The sequence below is a fragment of the Ceratotherium simum genome, chromosome 38 (assembly GCF_057802395.1).
Source record: "Ceratotherium simum simum isolate JZ-2026a chromosome 38, ASM5780239v1, whole genome shotgun sequence".
Taxonomy (NCBI): Eukaryota; Metazoa; Chordata; class Mammalia; order Perissodactyla; family Rhinocerotidae; genus Ceratotherium; species Ceratotherium simum.
In genome coordinates, this window is record NC_141937.1 from 21,986,140 (window position 1) to 22,001,724 (window position 15,585).

Sequence of the window (15,585 nt, forward strand, 5' to 3'; positions counted from 1 at the left end):
GCTTCATATGACTTTATGTATGTTTTTTTAAAGTGAAAAATGAAGAAGATAAAATAATCGTTGGTTATAAAATATCTGATAGAAACTAGGACTATCTCTGTGGAATCTCTGTGGAAATTTCCTATTGGCAAGGAATAATTTGATACAACGTAATTATACAACAACATTTATTACATTGTGCTTTAGAATTTTCTGGACATTTGCACGTAGTGTTAATTATATGATCTTTACTGTAACTTGTGATATAGAAAGAGGTTAAGTAGCTGATTTAGGTTCACCAGTTCGTCAGCAGTCAAAATGAGATTCACACTGAGGCTTCCTGATTTTCTTTGTGGTAATTGTCTTGTTGCACAGAACCTGTCATATCACACACAGACAGGAAAGGATCTGCCTGTGAGTGGGGTGGGGTTTTCTAGCATCAGACACTAGAGGATGTTTATCAGTGGAAGCTGTTGCTATTTATCAGTCAGGGATGAGGGTTTAGGAATTCTATATGCTTTGTCATTCAAAACACTGGGCTCGTACTGGACTTAGATACAGAGCCAAAAGGGTCTTAATCATTCAGAAACTAATAGCTAGAAATAGAGACCTAGCACCCGAGAGCTGAAGTTGGTGACGAAATGACCTGCTCCCATAATGGAAATGCAGAAAAACATGATCGTACCATGAATGTGAAATGCAGAGATGGAATGAGAATCTGCACACTTTTCGTTGACCTCTGCCTCCAGGTGTTGTATACTCATTTATATTTTTAATGCATCTCTTTATCATTCATTTTCAGAAATATATATACCATACCAAAAGCATATTGACATTAACCACCCCTTTATTTGCTCCTTTTCTAAGAAATAATGCAATTTAAATCTTGTTTTTTTTTTGTTTTTTGTTTTTTTTTTAAGATTTTATTTATTTTATTTTTTCCCCCCAAAGCCCCAGTAGATAGTTGTATGTCATAGCTGCACATCCTTCTAGTTGCTGTATGTGGGACTCGGCCTCAGGATGGACGGAGAAGTGGTGCCTCGATGCACACCCGGGATCCGAACCCGGGCCACCAGCATCGCAGCGCGCGCACTTAACCACCAAGCCACAGGGCCGGCCCTAAATCTTGTAACTTAAAACAATTGTTATGCGATTTCAAAGTTCTCTGTGTTTGTACTTGTTCTTTTCATGCAAGGCAAACTTGAAGAGTCTGCTGATCCTCTAGAACTTTTAATTGGAAAAAATGAAACCATTTATTTATTTGCCAGGCATGTATGGAATTTCTGCTACTGAATTAACTGGTATTTTACTGTTTCTGTTTTATAGAGTGGGAAACCCCCCATCAGTGATATGTTCACAGACCTCAAGGATGGAAGGAAGCTATTGGATCTTCTAGAAGGTCTCACAGGAACATCACTGGTGAGAGGAGTCATCTTTGAGAACCAGGCTAATGGATTGTCTCTGGTCATTACTGATACTTGAAGACCTGCTGGGGGTACTTACACTATAAAGGCTGAAATAGGGACTTTAAAAAAAAAAAGTGTTTTAATGAATTCTTTGATAGAGCAATATTTAGGCTAAAAATGAGGGCTTTGTTTTTATCAAAGATAAAATTACCTTAAATGTTTATTGCTCTCAGACAGCCCAGTCAAGAATTACAAAGAAGAATGGATATGTAAAGAAGGCATAATGTTTTGAATAGTAGAGACTATAGAAACAAACACATTTAAATGTTATTTAACAAATATTTTAAGAAAGTTGTTAAAAACTGTGGCATTTATTTTTATTCAGATTTTTAGTGTTATATTTGTGTTTGTTCATCAAATCCCACTTGATTACTTTACATGTAAGGCACCCTATGCTCGCACAGAAATAACTGCTAATGAAGAGGATGCATTTTATGGGTACAAACTTTTACACTAGAGGTAGAATTACTCTAAAAGGTATAGAGAGATGCACTCCTGGAGATGAATTCCTTTCTTGCCAAAGTGTCGTGTGTTATATACTCTGTTGCCTTCCAGATGGTGGGTAGGCCCTGTTGGAGAGGCTGATCCCTGTCTCAGATAAGATTCCCTAGCCAGTGAGGTAGAAAGAAGCCACCCAGATCACCTTTCCCCAGGTGGCAATTCCTGCCTTCCCAGTGGGCCCTTGTAATGCTAACTAGAACCTGGGATGGTGCCTCTGAGTCCTCCCTGTCGTGTCCACACTCCTGCAGTATGGAGGTGACATGACTTCCAAATCTTTCTGCGTGAGACCAATTTAGATGAAAGAAACTTTGTCCCCCAAACTTGTTTGCACGGTAAAATCACGAGGGAAATCTTTTAAAAACTCCAAACCTGGACGACACTCCAGTCTCACTAAGTCACCATCTTTGGGGGTGGGGTCAGACAGAGGCATTGGTATTTTTTTGAAGCTCCCTAGGGGATTCCAATGTGCAGAGAAGCTAGGGAACATCTTAAGATGCTGTTCGTGGGGGGATTTGGAGTCTATCAACACTAGCCTCCATGGTGGCCTGAGAAACCAGCCAGAGCTCCTGGCCGGGGGCCTGTGCGTGCTGAGCTGCTGTTCTATGCACATCTCAATGACAGTGTTTGTCAGGAACGTGGAGCGACTGTCTGTCTCATTTTTTTTGTGTTGTTTTTTCCAGCCAAAGGAACGTGGTTCCACAAGGGTACATGCTTTAAATAATGTCAACAGAGTGCTGCAGGTTTTACATCAGAACAGTGTAAGTTTGTACCGTGACTTTTGGGGTTCTTTGGTGCCATCAGGATTATTTATACTGTGAAACCAGCTGCCTGCTCTGTGCATTGGCATCAACTGATTTTTGGAAACATTTCTCTTATGAGACGTATTGAACCTTTTCTATGAGCGAAGGAATGGTTGTACTTTTTCTGATTCCTTTATTAATCTAGCGTATAAATAACACATTTTTGAGATTTAGGTTTACCCGATTCTCTAAAATGAAACTTTTCTTATCATTCACTTATTTTGCTGTCCAAATGGGCTAAAATGAAAGCCTGGGCTTCTGTGGAGAAGTTGTCTTAAAAGTTATTTTTTCATTTTAATAGGTAGAATTGGTGAATATAGGAGGAACTGACATTGTAGATGGAAATCACAAACTGACTCTGGGATTGCTTTGGAGCATCATTTTGCATTGGCAGGTGGGACATTTCCAATCACCTCTTAATAGAAATGGCAAATGTATCATTTGTGTATTAGTTTCTTAGAGTTGCCGTCACCAAGTACCGCAAACTGGGTGGCTTCAACAACAAAAATCTATTTTCTGACAATTCTGGATGCTAGAAATCTGAGATCAAGGTGTCAGCAAGGTTGGTTTGGTGTCAGCAAGGTTGGTTTCTTCTGAGGCCTCTCTCCTTGGCTTGCAGAAGGCTGTCTTCTCCCTGTGTCCTCACGTGGTCTTCCCTCTGTGTGTGTCCATGTCCTACTCTCCTCTTCTTTTTTTTTTTTTTTTTTTTTTGGTGAGGAAGATTAGCCCTGAGCTAACATCCGATGCCAATCCTCCTCTTTTTGCTCAGGAAGACTGGCCCTGGGCTAACATCTGTGCCCATCTTCCTCTGCTTTATATGGGACGCCGCCACAGCATGGCTTGACAAGTGGTGTGTCGGTCCGCGCCGGGGATCTGAACCTGCGAACCTCGGGCTGCCGAAGCAGAGTGTGTGAACTTAACCGCTACATCACTGGCTGGCCCCCTCTCCTCTTCTTATACCAAGATACCAGTCATATTGGATTAGAGTCCACCCATAAGATCTCGTTTTACCTTAATTACCTCTTTAAAGACCCTATCTCCAAATGCATTCACATTACGAGGTTGGGGGTTAGGACTTCAACATTTGAATTTTGAGGAAGACACAATACAACTCATAACAGTTTGGAATGGAATAGACTGACAAACTGCTATATTTTCCTGGCATAGGAAAAAAACGTATCTTTTTTTAATATTAAATTTTAAAAATTGACATAATTTCAGACTTATAAAAAAGTTACAGAAATAGCTCAAAGAATTCCCAGATACCTTTGACTCAGATTCCCCAAATGTTAACAGTTGTCTATATCTCTGTGTTCTCTCTATTTGTCTTTGCCTAAATACTTCAGTGTGTATTTTCTAAAAACTAATCGTTCTCCTAAAACCAAGGAATTCTCTTACATAACTACAATATAATATTGATATCATAATATAAAATGTATAATGTAATAGTAATATTTATAATTAATTTATCATGTCTCTTCAGTCTTTAATCTGGAGTAGTTTGAGTCTTTCTTTACCTGTTAAGATATTGACATTTTTGAAGAGTACTGGACAATTATTTTGTAGCATTTCCTTCCATGTGGGTTTGGCTGATATTTCCTCATGATTAGACTCAGGTTGTTCATTTTTGGCAGGAATGCCACAAAAGCAATGTTGAGTTCCTTTTAGTGCACACCATCGAGAAGCATGTGCCATCCATTAGGTTGCTTCTGCCAGTGCTCGCTGTCATCGTTTGGGTAATGCGGTATCTGCAGGTGTCTCCAGGGTAATGTGACTGCCCTTTGTTATTAAAAGGTACCTTGTAGGATATACTTTGAGACTGTGTAAATATTCAGCTACTTATCAAATCTTTGTCCGTTAGTTTTAAGATCCATTTATAATTCTTACCTGATCAATTATTATTATGATTCTTGGAAAATAGTGATTTTCTAATTTCATTGTTTCTTCTACATTTTATTAATTGGCTTTCTACTTGTAAGGAAGAGCTTTCCCTGGTCTCTTGTTTATCTATCTTTATCTATTTGTTCATTCATTTATATATCGGTGTACACTCATGGATTTTTACTTATTTAATAGGTTATAATCTTTTACTATCATTATTTATTTTGTTGCTCGCAGTGTCCTAGATGTGGCCCATGCGATCCCCCTTAAGTTGGCTCTTGTGTCATTTAGATATATCGGCATCATTCTTTGAGCACTTCCTTAAAACGTGTGTACTACTTTAGAATAATAATGTAAGATGTTAGTTCTAGATTATAATTGTTATTGCCATCAGGAAAGGTACTTCATTCTTTGATTTTTTTTTTTTTGTTTATTGCAGTAACATTGGTTTATAACATTGTATAAATTTCAGATGTACATCATTATACTTCTATTTCTGCATAGATTACATCATGTTCACCACCCAAATACTAATTACAACCCATCACCACACACATGTGCCGAATTATCCCTTTTGCCCTTCTCCCTCCCCCCTTCTCCTCTGGTAACCACCAATCCAATCTCTGTCTCTATGTGTTTGTTTATTGTTGTTATTATCCATTCTTTGATTTTTATCATCAGTCAAAAGTTCTTCCTTTCTTCCTTATTTTTGTAGAAAATAAAAATTGACTTTTCTTCCTATTAAAAGATCTCTGTAAATGTATTAAAGTATTAATTTTTTGTGACTATGAAAGTAATGTTCGTTATAACCAAACCTAATGTAAGTATTGCTTAAGATATAGAAAATACCGTAAAGTATAAGGGTGAGGTAAAAAAAATCACCTCTAAATCCTAGTACCCCAAAATAATCACTGTTAAAAATGCATTTCTTTCCAGTGTTTAAAGGAAAATTTTGAAATAAAATGAATACCAATTCCCTGATCCATAATGGTTAATTAATATATATTTCTAGTTCAAGGACTTGATTCTAGGAACTGTTTTAAGTTATAGACAGGCGTGGTTTCTCTTAAACAGGTGAAAGATGTGATGAAGGATATTATGTCAGACCTGCAGCAGACAAACAGTGAGAAGATCCTCCTGAGCTGGGTACGCCAGTCCACCAGGCCCTACAGCCAGGTCAATGTCCTCAACTTCACCACCAGCTGGACAGATGGGCTCGCCTTTAATGCCGTGCTCCACCGACATAAGTGAGACGTGACTCTAAGCTGTGGGCTTTCCAAATTTGTATCTCCTCTCTGTCTTTTTCTTGCTACTCCTCCCATAAGTCCCTTCCCCACTACCACCACTCTCCTCTATGCACATGCTCTACCAAAGCATTAAGAAAAGAAATATCGTGGAAGAAAACTGCCCATCAAGTCTTCTTTTCCATAGGACTTAAATGTCACAGTGCAGCGTCCAGGGTTTCTTCTACATATATGTAAGTTAAAAAATGTGAAATAATTCACATAGTTCAATCCCACTCATTCGGCACTAACCAATAATATATACAAAGAATTGTGTTAGTTTTCATTCTCATACCAAAAGGAAAACTTGGTAAATTCAATGCAATCCCAATTAGAAATACAGAAATCATTTTTTTCCATGAAACTTGTAAACAGATTCTAATTATATAAAACAACGACGGCCTAAAAAGAGCCAGTACAGTCCTGAAGGAAAAGGACTCAGCTGAAATACTTCCCAAACAGAAACCAAGACTAATTATGAAGCTATAATAATTAAGAGTATGTAGTAGTATAAGTAAATACACTAATATGGTAGCAATAGACTGAACCGTACAACATCAACAATATTGGAGTGTTTTTGACATATAAGAATGACAATTTCATATACTTCAATCTAACAGAATAAAGAGCTCAGAAAAAGCTCTATGGTACAGGAAAACCTGATCTACAACTGAGCCAAGATTAATAGACAGTATGGGACAACTGATTACCCATATGTAAATAAGCGAATTGGATCCTTACTTCACCATACCCAAAAATAAATTTCAGATGCATCAAGGATTTAAATGTGAAAGGCAAAATTTGTTATATGTTTTATTGCTGTTGTAAATTATTTCTTGTCTCAAGTTTTGTTTCCTCTGTGTGCTTTGCTGATACAGTCATCCCTTGGTATCCACAGGGGATTGGTTTCAGGAACCTCTGTGGATACCAAAATCCGTGGATGCTCAAATCCCTTATACTGTGTAAACTGGTGTAGTATTTGCATATAACCTACGCACATCCTCCTGTAGACTTGAAATCATCTCTAGATTACTTATAATACCTAATACAACGTAAATGCTATGTAAATAGTTGTTGTACTGTGTTGTTTAGGGAATAATGACCAGAAAAAAAAGTCTGTGCATGTTCAGTACAGACGCAACCATTGTAGGTTTTTCGACCCATGGTTGGTTGAATCTGGGTATGTACAACCTGGGGATGGGGAGGGTGTGCTGTATATAAAAATGCAGTTGACTTTTCTACATCTTATATCTGGAAACTTGTTAAATTTTTACAAATTTTAAATTGTTTCTTTAGATTTGTTTTGGTAGGATGTCCATAAGTTATAATCTTCTCTTCTCTTTTGCTTTCATTTGTGCATTGTCCTTCAATGATTGATTCAAGTATTGATTGGAATTGGTGATAATGAGCAGAATGTTTTCTCTTGATAATGTAGGGAGTGGTTTTAATGTTTTTTTGTAAGAGTGATGTTTGCTGGAGCTTTTGTTATTTTTCTTTTTTTTTTGGTGAGGAAGATTAGCCCTGAGCTAACATCTGTTGCCTGTCCTCCTCTTTTTTTGCTGAGGAAGATTGGCTCTGGACTAACATCCATGCCTATCTTCCTCTACTTTATATGTGGGACGCCTGCCACAGCATAGCTTGATAAGCAGTGCGTAGGTCCACGCCTGGGATCCAAATCTGCGAACCCTAGGCTGCTGAAGCAGGCTGTGCTAACTTAACCACTATGCCACCGGGCTGGCCCCACTGGAACTTTTTTGATACAATTTTTATCTGGTTAAAGAACCTGCACATCCAACCTTCTTCCACTTCTCCTTTATCAGTTTAAGGAAGTTGCCCTCTGTTCCTAGTTGGTTAAGAGATTTTATCAGAAAACTTGATTTTAGCCAATACTTTTCACTTGTTGAGTGAAACTTTCAACAATCAGTTGTTGAAAGTGATTCAACAAGTATGTGTGGAGCACCTTCTGTGTGCTAGGGACAGGGTATACAGCCAAGAACAAAACAGGCAAAATCCCAGTCCTCTTGGAGTTTAAGTTCAAATAGAGGGAGGCAGACAATAAAAAAAAATTAAAATGTGACTTGTATAGCTTATGGAAATGGTAAATATGCTGAAGAAAAATACATCAGGCAAGAGGGTAGGAGGTGTCTGGCATGTGGCAAGCCAGTGCCTGCAGTGGTGTGAGAATGGGGAGTAATAGGAGATGAAGTCAGAGAGGAAACTGAGGGGGAGAGAGGTGGGGAAGCAAAATCCCAGTAGGTAGGTGGGTCTAAGATGCAAGAACAGATAGAGCCAAAGAAAATGATAACTTTTGGGTAAATCAAAGCAACTTATTGTCCAATTTGTGAGATTAAAAGAAAGTCAAGACAGAAATGAAATACTAGGCGAATCGTGTGGAGGGGGGTGATGGGTGGGAAATTCTCTCAAGTTCTCTCTTTGTTTTAGGAGCATCCTGTGAACAGATTAGAGCTGGATTTTCTGTTCTGCCAATCCTGGTGTTTTAATTGGAGAATTTAGTCCATTAACATTTGTTGTAATGTTTGATATATTTAGGTTCATTTTTCATTTTTGCCACTTATTTTGAGCTTTTCATTTCTTTTACCTTTTCTATGTCTTTTTCTTTCTTGTCTTCTGTTAATAAGTTTCTCCTTCCCTTTTTTTTCTTTTACTATTTGGGAAATATTATATACCATTTCTAGTCTTTTAGTGGTTACTCCAGAAATTTTAACAAGCATATTCAACCAATACAAGAACCTTAGAATGTTTTACCTGTTGTTTTCATGTTTGAAAATTACTTTAAAATATTATATATTTGAGAAGCCTTTGGGATATAAAAGATGAGCTTTTTAATTTAAACTCACAAATAAAAAAATATAAAACTCAAATGTATTAGGTTATAACAATGACTGCTTTGTTTCCGTGTATTTCATCTTCTTTGCATTTTATTTGCATGATGATTTCAGACCTGATCTCTTCAGCTGGGATAGAGTTGTCAAAATGTCCCCAATTGAGAGACTTGAACATGCCTTCAGCAAGGCTCAAACTTATTTGGGAATTGAAAAGCTGTTAGATCCTGAAGGTATTGTTCAGTATTTGATTTCAACCTTGATTTTGCTTCACAATTTTGAACACTTGAAAAGCAGTGTTTTTTCTTTCTTTATAGAAAGTCATGAGAATTGAGGAACGTTTTTCCTTTTGAGGTATAGATGCAAGCCATTTTATTTCAGACAAGTTATTAATACTTTTGTACTTAACAATTTGTGTGATCTTTTTGATAGACATTTAATTACACCATTGGAGACTAGTTAATCAATACCAGAGTAAGATTTAAAGTTTTAGGAAAATATAATTATTAAACAATTTAGTATTTGGTGTAGTTCATTAAAATGTATTTTTATTTGAGCTTCTAGCATATGATGTAAAAGCTTTAGTTACAAATATTGCAAGGTTGAATTCTAGACTTATTTTCATAATATGAATAAAGTCTGTATCATTATTTTATTTTATTTATTTATTTATTTTTTTGTGAGGAAGATCAGCCCTGAGCTAACATCCGTGCTAGTCCTCCTCTTTTTGCTGAGGAAGACCGGCTCTGAGCTAACATCTATTGCCAATCCTCCTCCTTTTTTTTTTTTTTTTTTTTACCCCCCAAAGCCCCAGTAGATAGTTGTATGTCATAGTTGCACATCTTTCTAGTTGCTGTATGTGGGACACGGCCTCAGCATGGCTGGAGAAGCGGTGCGTCTGTGTGCGCCCGGGATCCGAACCCGGGCCACCAGTAGCGGAGCGTGTGCACTTAACCGCTAAGCCACGGGGCCAGCCTGTATCATTATTTTAAATGGTAGCTTGTCTTTGAGCGTTTTGGGGAAGATTTTTAAGAAGTGGGATACTGAACAAAAATAAGTAATTGTCTTTGCCTTTGTCTCATGTATTATTTTATGAAACAGAAATTGACTGAGCTATGGTGTTGCGAAGATTATATGCTAGTATTGTTTATGGGTACTAAGGTAGTTATTTTATATCTAATATTGAGCAATTCATGTATTTTGCACATCTAATCTAAGCTCATTCTTATTTTCTTCCACTTTTAGATGTTGCTGTTCAGCTCCCTGACAAGAAATCCATAATTATGTATTTAACATCTTTGTTTGAGGTGCTACCCCAGCAAGTCACTATAGATGCCATCCGTGAGGTGGAGACACTCCCAAGGAAATATAAGAAAGAATGTGAAGAAGGAGAAATTAGTATACAGGTACAGGTAAATTTTTATTAAAATGTTTGACTTGCCATATTTGTTTTCTCTTAGGTATTAGATAAAAACGCAGGTAGAGGATTTTTTTTTCTTGACTGAGAACATCTTGGTTTCTCAGCTTGTATGGGCATAAGAAGTTCAGTTTATCAGTTAGCATGCTGTCACACATGAAGTGCGTGTAGTGGAAACCATAACACAACTGATTTTATTGGGAAAGAAAATATACTTTTTCACACAATAAGACAGGAGTTAGGGTCTAGGGCTGTGATCATCCTGCTGCATGACATGCTTAAGAACTTACATTTTTCCTTCATCTGGTCACCATCTTTTTTTACTGTTGTCATGTACTGAAGATGGTTTTTTCATGTCAGCCAAGTTTTCTTCTAAGTACGAATTTTCTTTCTTTTTCTTTTTCTTTTTTTTTGATTTTGTCTATTTATTTTTTCCCCAAAAGCCCCAGTAGATAGTTGTATGTCATAGATGCACATCCTTCTAGTTGCTGTACATGGGACGCGGCCTCAGCATGGCCAGAGGCGCGGTGCGTCGGTGCACACTCGGGATCCGAACCCGGGCCGCTAGCAGCAGAGCGCGCGCGCTTAACCACTAAGCCACGGGGCCGGCCCTCTTTCTTTTTCTTTTTGCCACTAAAAAAGGATTTTTACCATTGTATTCTATAATTTTATTTATTTATTTATTTATTTCCCCCAAAGCCCCAGTAGAGAGTTGTATGTCATAGATGCACATCCTTCTAGTTGCTGTATGTGGGACGTGGCCTCAGCATGGCTGGAGAAGCGGTGCGTCGGTGCGCGCCCGGGATCCGAACCCGGGCCGCCAGCAGTGGAGCACAGGCACTTAACCGCTAAGCCATGTCGCCGGCCCTACCATTATATTCTAACAAGGGCTATCAAAATATAAGCTTTATTTTCCCTTTCATTTAGGAGCAGTAATTGACAATATGCTACTTCGTGAGTTTTTCATTTAAGGGCTTACAATGGTTTTATTCATCAGGATATAAATGAGTTTTTCCAGGAGATATAAAGTCATGAATTTTTCTTCCTGAATTATCCTGCCTTGAATCAATCATATTTTATCTTATTCTGTTTTAGTCTAACCAGTTCTCTTATTCATAAAATGAGAGAATCTTAACAGTTGGATGAGACCTTAACAAGTCATTTGGTCCAACATTTTAGCAGCTGAGTAACCAAGAGATACAGGTGGAATTCAAAATGATAAGAAGTACGTTTTAGAGAGGCAGAAAGCTTTGGCTTTGAAGTTTAAATTTCATGCTTGTTACAACTTGTTTTTGGTTGCTTACTTATTCTTGCAACGACAGTTTTATCTGCAAAATCTGGATAAAACCACCCATGTCATAAAGATAAGGAATCCAAAGTGCCTAAAATGACATTAATAAGCATTCAATGAGCACAGTCTATCATTATAATTTTTTCTTCTCAGTTTGTTTTTGCGTTATCATTCAACAAGTTCCTTTTTAAAAATGTGAGTTCAGGGCCGGCCCGGTGGTGTAGTAGTTAAGTTTGTGTGCTCCGCTTTGGCAGCCCACGGTTCGCAGGTTTGGATCCCAGGCGTGGACCTACTCACCGCTTATCAAGCCATGCTGTGGTGGCGTCCCACATACGAAATAGAGGAAGATGGGCACAGATGTTAGCTCAGGGCTAATCTTCCTCAGGAAAAAAAAAAAAGTGAATTCGTTCTCGTATAATGATAATGGTCTTTAATTGGCATAGCAACTTCTTTTCTTTCAGAGAACTTTATTATTTCAGATTTTCTTTGAGTAGTAGGTATTAATCCTTTTATTTTCTTCATTTCAAAAAATAGCATGATTTACAGAAAAAGAAAAAAGCTAACTTACTGAGGAAAAGAGGGCGAGGGATGGGGCCAGATTGTGAACCTCAGGCTCTTTTTAGTAGTTTTGAATATCTAGTGATACTGAGGAAGAATTTTGTTATAATTGACTGAAAAAATGCTGAGAAGCATTTGTCTCCAGTAGTATAGTTATTATCCTGCATTAATGATGCACCCTTTTAAGTGGCTCAGATAATTTACTGAGTTTGCCTTTTGGTTTTATAATCATTTCTTTATTGCATTGCATTCCTTTTGTTAGAAAGATGAGATATTTTACTTTCTATAGTTCAGGCCATTCTCTCTTAAGAAAGAAGGAGATTTCATTTGCCTTTCATGATTAAATGTAGATAAAATAAAATCACTTCTGTTTAGGGCTCAGGATGGCATGATAAGAATTGCAGAGCCCCTTTGCTGTTTGATTACAAGCAAGTGTATTAACATGAACCTCTTCATTTGCATACTTTCATTATTGCCTTAGAGGTTGAATTAAGTTAATTGAAGACATACAATATAGTAAGTTTTAATCATCTACTCTCTGACAGAGCTTGCCAACTGCTGCTTCCCAATGAACCCTAACGGTCAGCATTCCTCTCTTGCTGTGTCTCTTTACAAACATGTCCTATAGAGCATTAGGTGGTCAGCAGACAGTTCCTGCGTTTCTCTTTAAATTAAGCTCTCAGTTGCAAGTCTCCTCTTGTGTTTTAAATAATACCTTCTGAACATTTGCATTTAGATAATGCCTTCCATTTCCCACTTTATAGATTCTAGTGCCTAAGTGATCCCTGGCTGGTCACTAACTTTCCTAGTTAGAGATCCTCATTAGAGTATAGAGGTTGGTATTAAGTGATCTCCAGGGTTATTTCGGCTCTATGGTTTCAGGATTTTAGGTTCAGAACTCAACTCATTTTCTCTTCTCTGTCTTCGGCACCACCCGTCTCTTAATTAGCCAGTGTTTCATCTGTGTGCTTACTGATTCATTTTTTAAACTCCTGCATACAGGCTACAGGGTCTGATTCTTCCACCAAAATGTTTTCGGTGTGTGTTTTCTTTCTGTTCTAGCCTTCGTGCTAATTAACATTAATCATCTTCTCTTGTAGTTTACAAGACCCATCCTACCTCCACAATTCATCCCAGGCCACTGCACTGCGGTCGTGGTAGGCTTTTTCTTCTCCTTCCCCAAGATTCTTGTACATGTGGGTTCCTCCCTATGAAATGCTCCTTTGCCCACTCTTTGCATGGCAAGTTTCCCATCTTTCCTCAGTTTCAATGGAACTTTTTCAGAGAGGTCTTTCCTGATTAACCTATCGAAATCCAACCCTACAGACACACACACGCACACACACACTCTGTTTCTTTCTGTCACAGTATTTTTGTAAACTATGTTAAGAATTTTAAATTGTATCATAAGAGCATTGAGAAAGCAGTGAAAGATTTTAAGCGGGCAAGTCTTATGATGTGATTACATTTTCCAAAGATCGCTGCTGTGGGAGAAGTGGATTGTGGAGGTGGGAGTGGGTGGCAACAGGGAAGTAAAGACACCCATTAGCAGGCTATTGTCCTGAGGACAGATGGTGGTGGTTGTGGAGATGGAAAGTTCTGGATGGATTTGAGATAAATTTTGAAGGTAGGAATTGCTTAGATATTAAATGTGAGAGATGAAAAAAAGAAACCAAGGCTGGCTTCCTGGTTTTCAGCTGGTGGAACTAAGTGCAGGGAGGAGCCATTTACTGAGATGGGGAAGGGAAGCCTGAGGAAGAACAGGTTTGGGGAAAAAATGAAGAGTTTAAATATCAACATGGTTTGATATACCTGAGAGATGTTGAAGTGGAGATGGGAAGGTAGACGGACATAGAAGTTTGGAGTTTGGGACAGAAATATAAAAGTAAATGCCTGCGGGATATAGATGGTTCTTTAAATCCAATGGGAATGGACGAGACCACTCAGGCAAAGTATACAAGAGAAGAAAAAAGGGCCCAGGACTTAATTTTGATGACATTCATTACTTTACAGGTTGGCAAATGGTGTTGAACCAGGAGGAAAACCAACGTGGTGTAACTGAGGCAGGGATAGGAGAGCGAAGGTTATTGGTGACATTTGCAAAAGCCTTTTCAGTTGAGTAGTCTGGACCAATACCAATCAGAGTGAAAGGGAATGTTAAGGAACTGTAGCTGTTAAATACATGAGCATTTCTTATTTTGTTCTTTATGCGCTTTTGCATGTTTGAAATACATAAAAATTGTGGATGAGAGGTGATAAAGTGGAGACAGCCTGCAGACAAATTTTAAGGACGTTTTCCTCTGAAAGGGAACAAATGAATGAGAGAGATGGTTCATTTGCTTATAAGATTATCAAGTATATTAAAAAAATACTCCGTTGCTTAGAAGGAGCTGGAGATAAATTTACTCCACCGACTCTTCTAAAAAAACACCAGCAAGTAAACTAGAGGGAAACTGCCTCAAAAAAATACCATCAGTACAACAGCCTGTATGTGTGGCTGTCTTTCAGTGTCTAAAATCCATTGCTAAATGCAACTCAGTGAAAGCAGTTTGACTGGGGATCAAAGCAGAGTTCTCATCTCTATCTCTTTTTCTTTTAATTATATCCATCCTTCAAGGCCCAACATGTTCCAGATCTTCTGTGAAACTTTCCTATTTTAGCCCTTGGTGAACTCAAATAGCATCTCTTGTTGGAAACATGGAATTTATAACTTTGCTAATAGCCATTTTATTTTCGTTCAGAGCTGATTCATGTGGGTTATTTCTCTCTCTCCAACTCCATTGGAATCTCCATGAGTGCATACCACTTTTGTACTCTTTGCCATCCTCGCACACTTAATAAATGCTTTCTGACTAGTTTGCGGCATTGCTCACCCAGCTCCTGAGAATTGGCTGAATGCCTGAGACACGGCGGTGCCTACTTTAGAGTTCTCCATGCAGTGTGTCTTTGTTGAACACCTTCTCGTCTTCACGACGCTTGTGGGTTTCTCTCGGCTTTGTTTTCATAGAGGTCAGCGCCAGAGGAGGAGCAGGAGGGTCCCCGTGCCGACACCCCCAGCACTGTCACCGAGGTCGACATGGATCTGGACAGCTACCAGATAGCCCTGGAGGAAGTGCTCACCTGGTTGCTTTCAGCTGAGGACACTTTCCAGGAGCAGGATGACATTTCTGATGACGTTGAAGAAGTCAAAGACCAGTTTGCCACCCACGAAGTAAATAATCTGTAGCTGATGAGCAGAATATATTCGCCATGGTGCCTGTGCCTTTATCAGGGGTTCTGCCCTGATGGCTGTTGTTAACTGAATTCTGCTCCACAGAAAGGTCATGGCATATTTTAGGACTTGGGATATTTAAATGGGGCTTTGTTATAAAATTGGTGTGGGTGATGAGCTGTACATTGGAATTAGATTTCAGATTATATATTCTGTGGAGCCACTGACAAAAATCAATGCACAGGACTGCTTGTTTTGTGTATTGTTATAGTTAAAACACAAGATGGCTAATGGATACACCAAATCTTTAGGTTTTGAGTGTTCCCCAGGAAGTGAATATTTTTATTTATTGTAT

The 15,585-nt window shown here is 38.3% G+C and overlaps 1 protein-coding gene across 7 annotated transcripts in view; it reads left to right on the top strand.

Moving 5' to 3' along the window:
• UTRN (utrophin) overlaps positions 1–15,585 on the top strand; it is a 504,353-nt gene that overhangs the window by 115,450 nt on the left and 373,318 nt on the right. For 5 of the 7 annotated variants that reach the window (XM_087425184.1, XM_087425188.1, XM_087425183.1 and 2 more), the window contains 7 exons: positions 1,306–1,398; positions 2,627–2,704; positions 3,048–3,140; positions 5,702–5,874; positions 8,871–8,986; positions 9,999–10,165; positions 15,027–15,230. In XM_087425184.1, the coding sequence (XP_087281310.1) occupies positions 1,306–1,398; positions 2,627–2,704; positions 3,048–3,140; positions 5,702–5,874; positions 8,871–8,986; positions 9,999–10,165; positions 15,027–15,230 (924 nt within the window). The remainder of the gene's footprint in view (positions 1–1,305; positions 1,399–2,626; positions 2,705–3,047; positions 3,141–5,701; positions 5,875–8,870; positions 8,987–9,998; positions 10,166–15,026; positions 15,231–15,585) is intronic. The other 2 variants (XM_087425189.1, XM_087425186.1) reach the window with 1 other exon arrangement.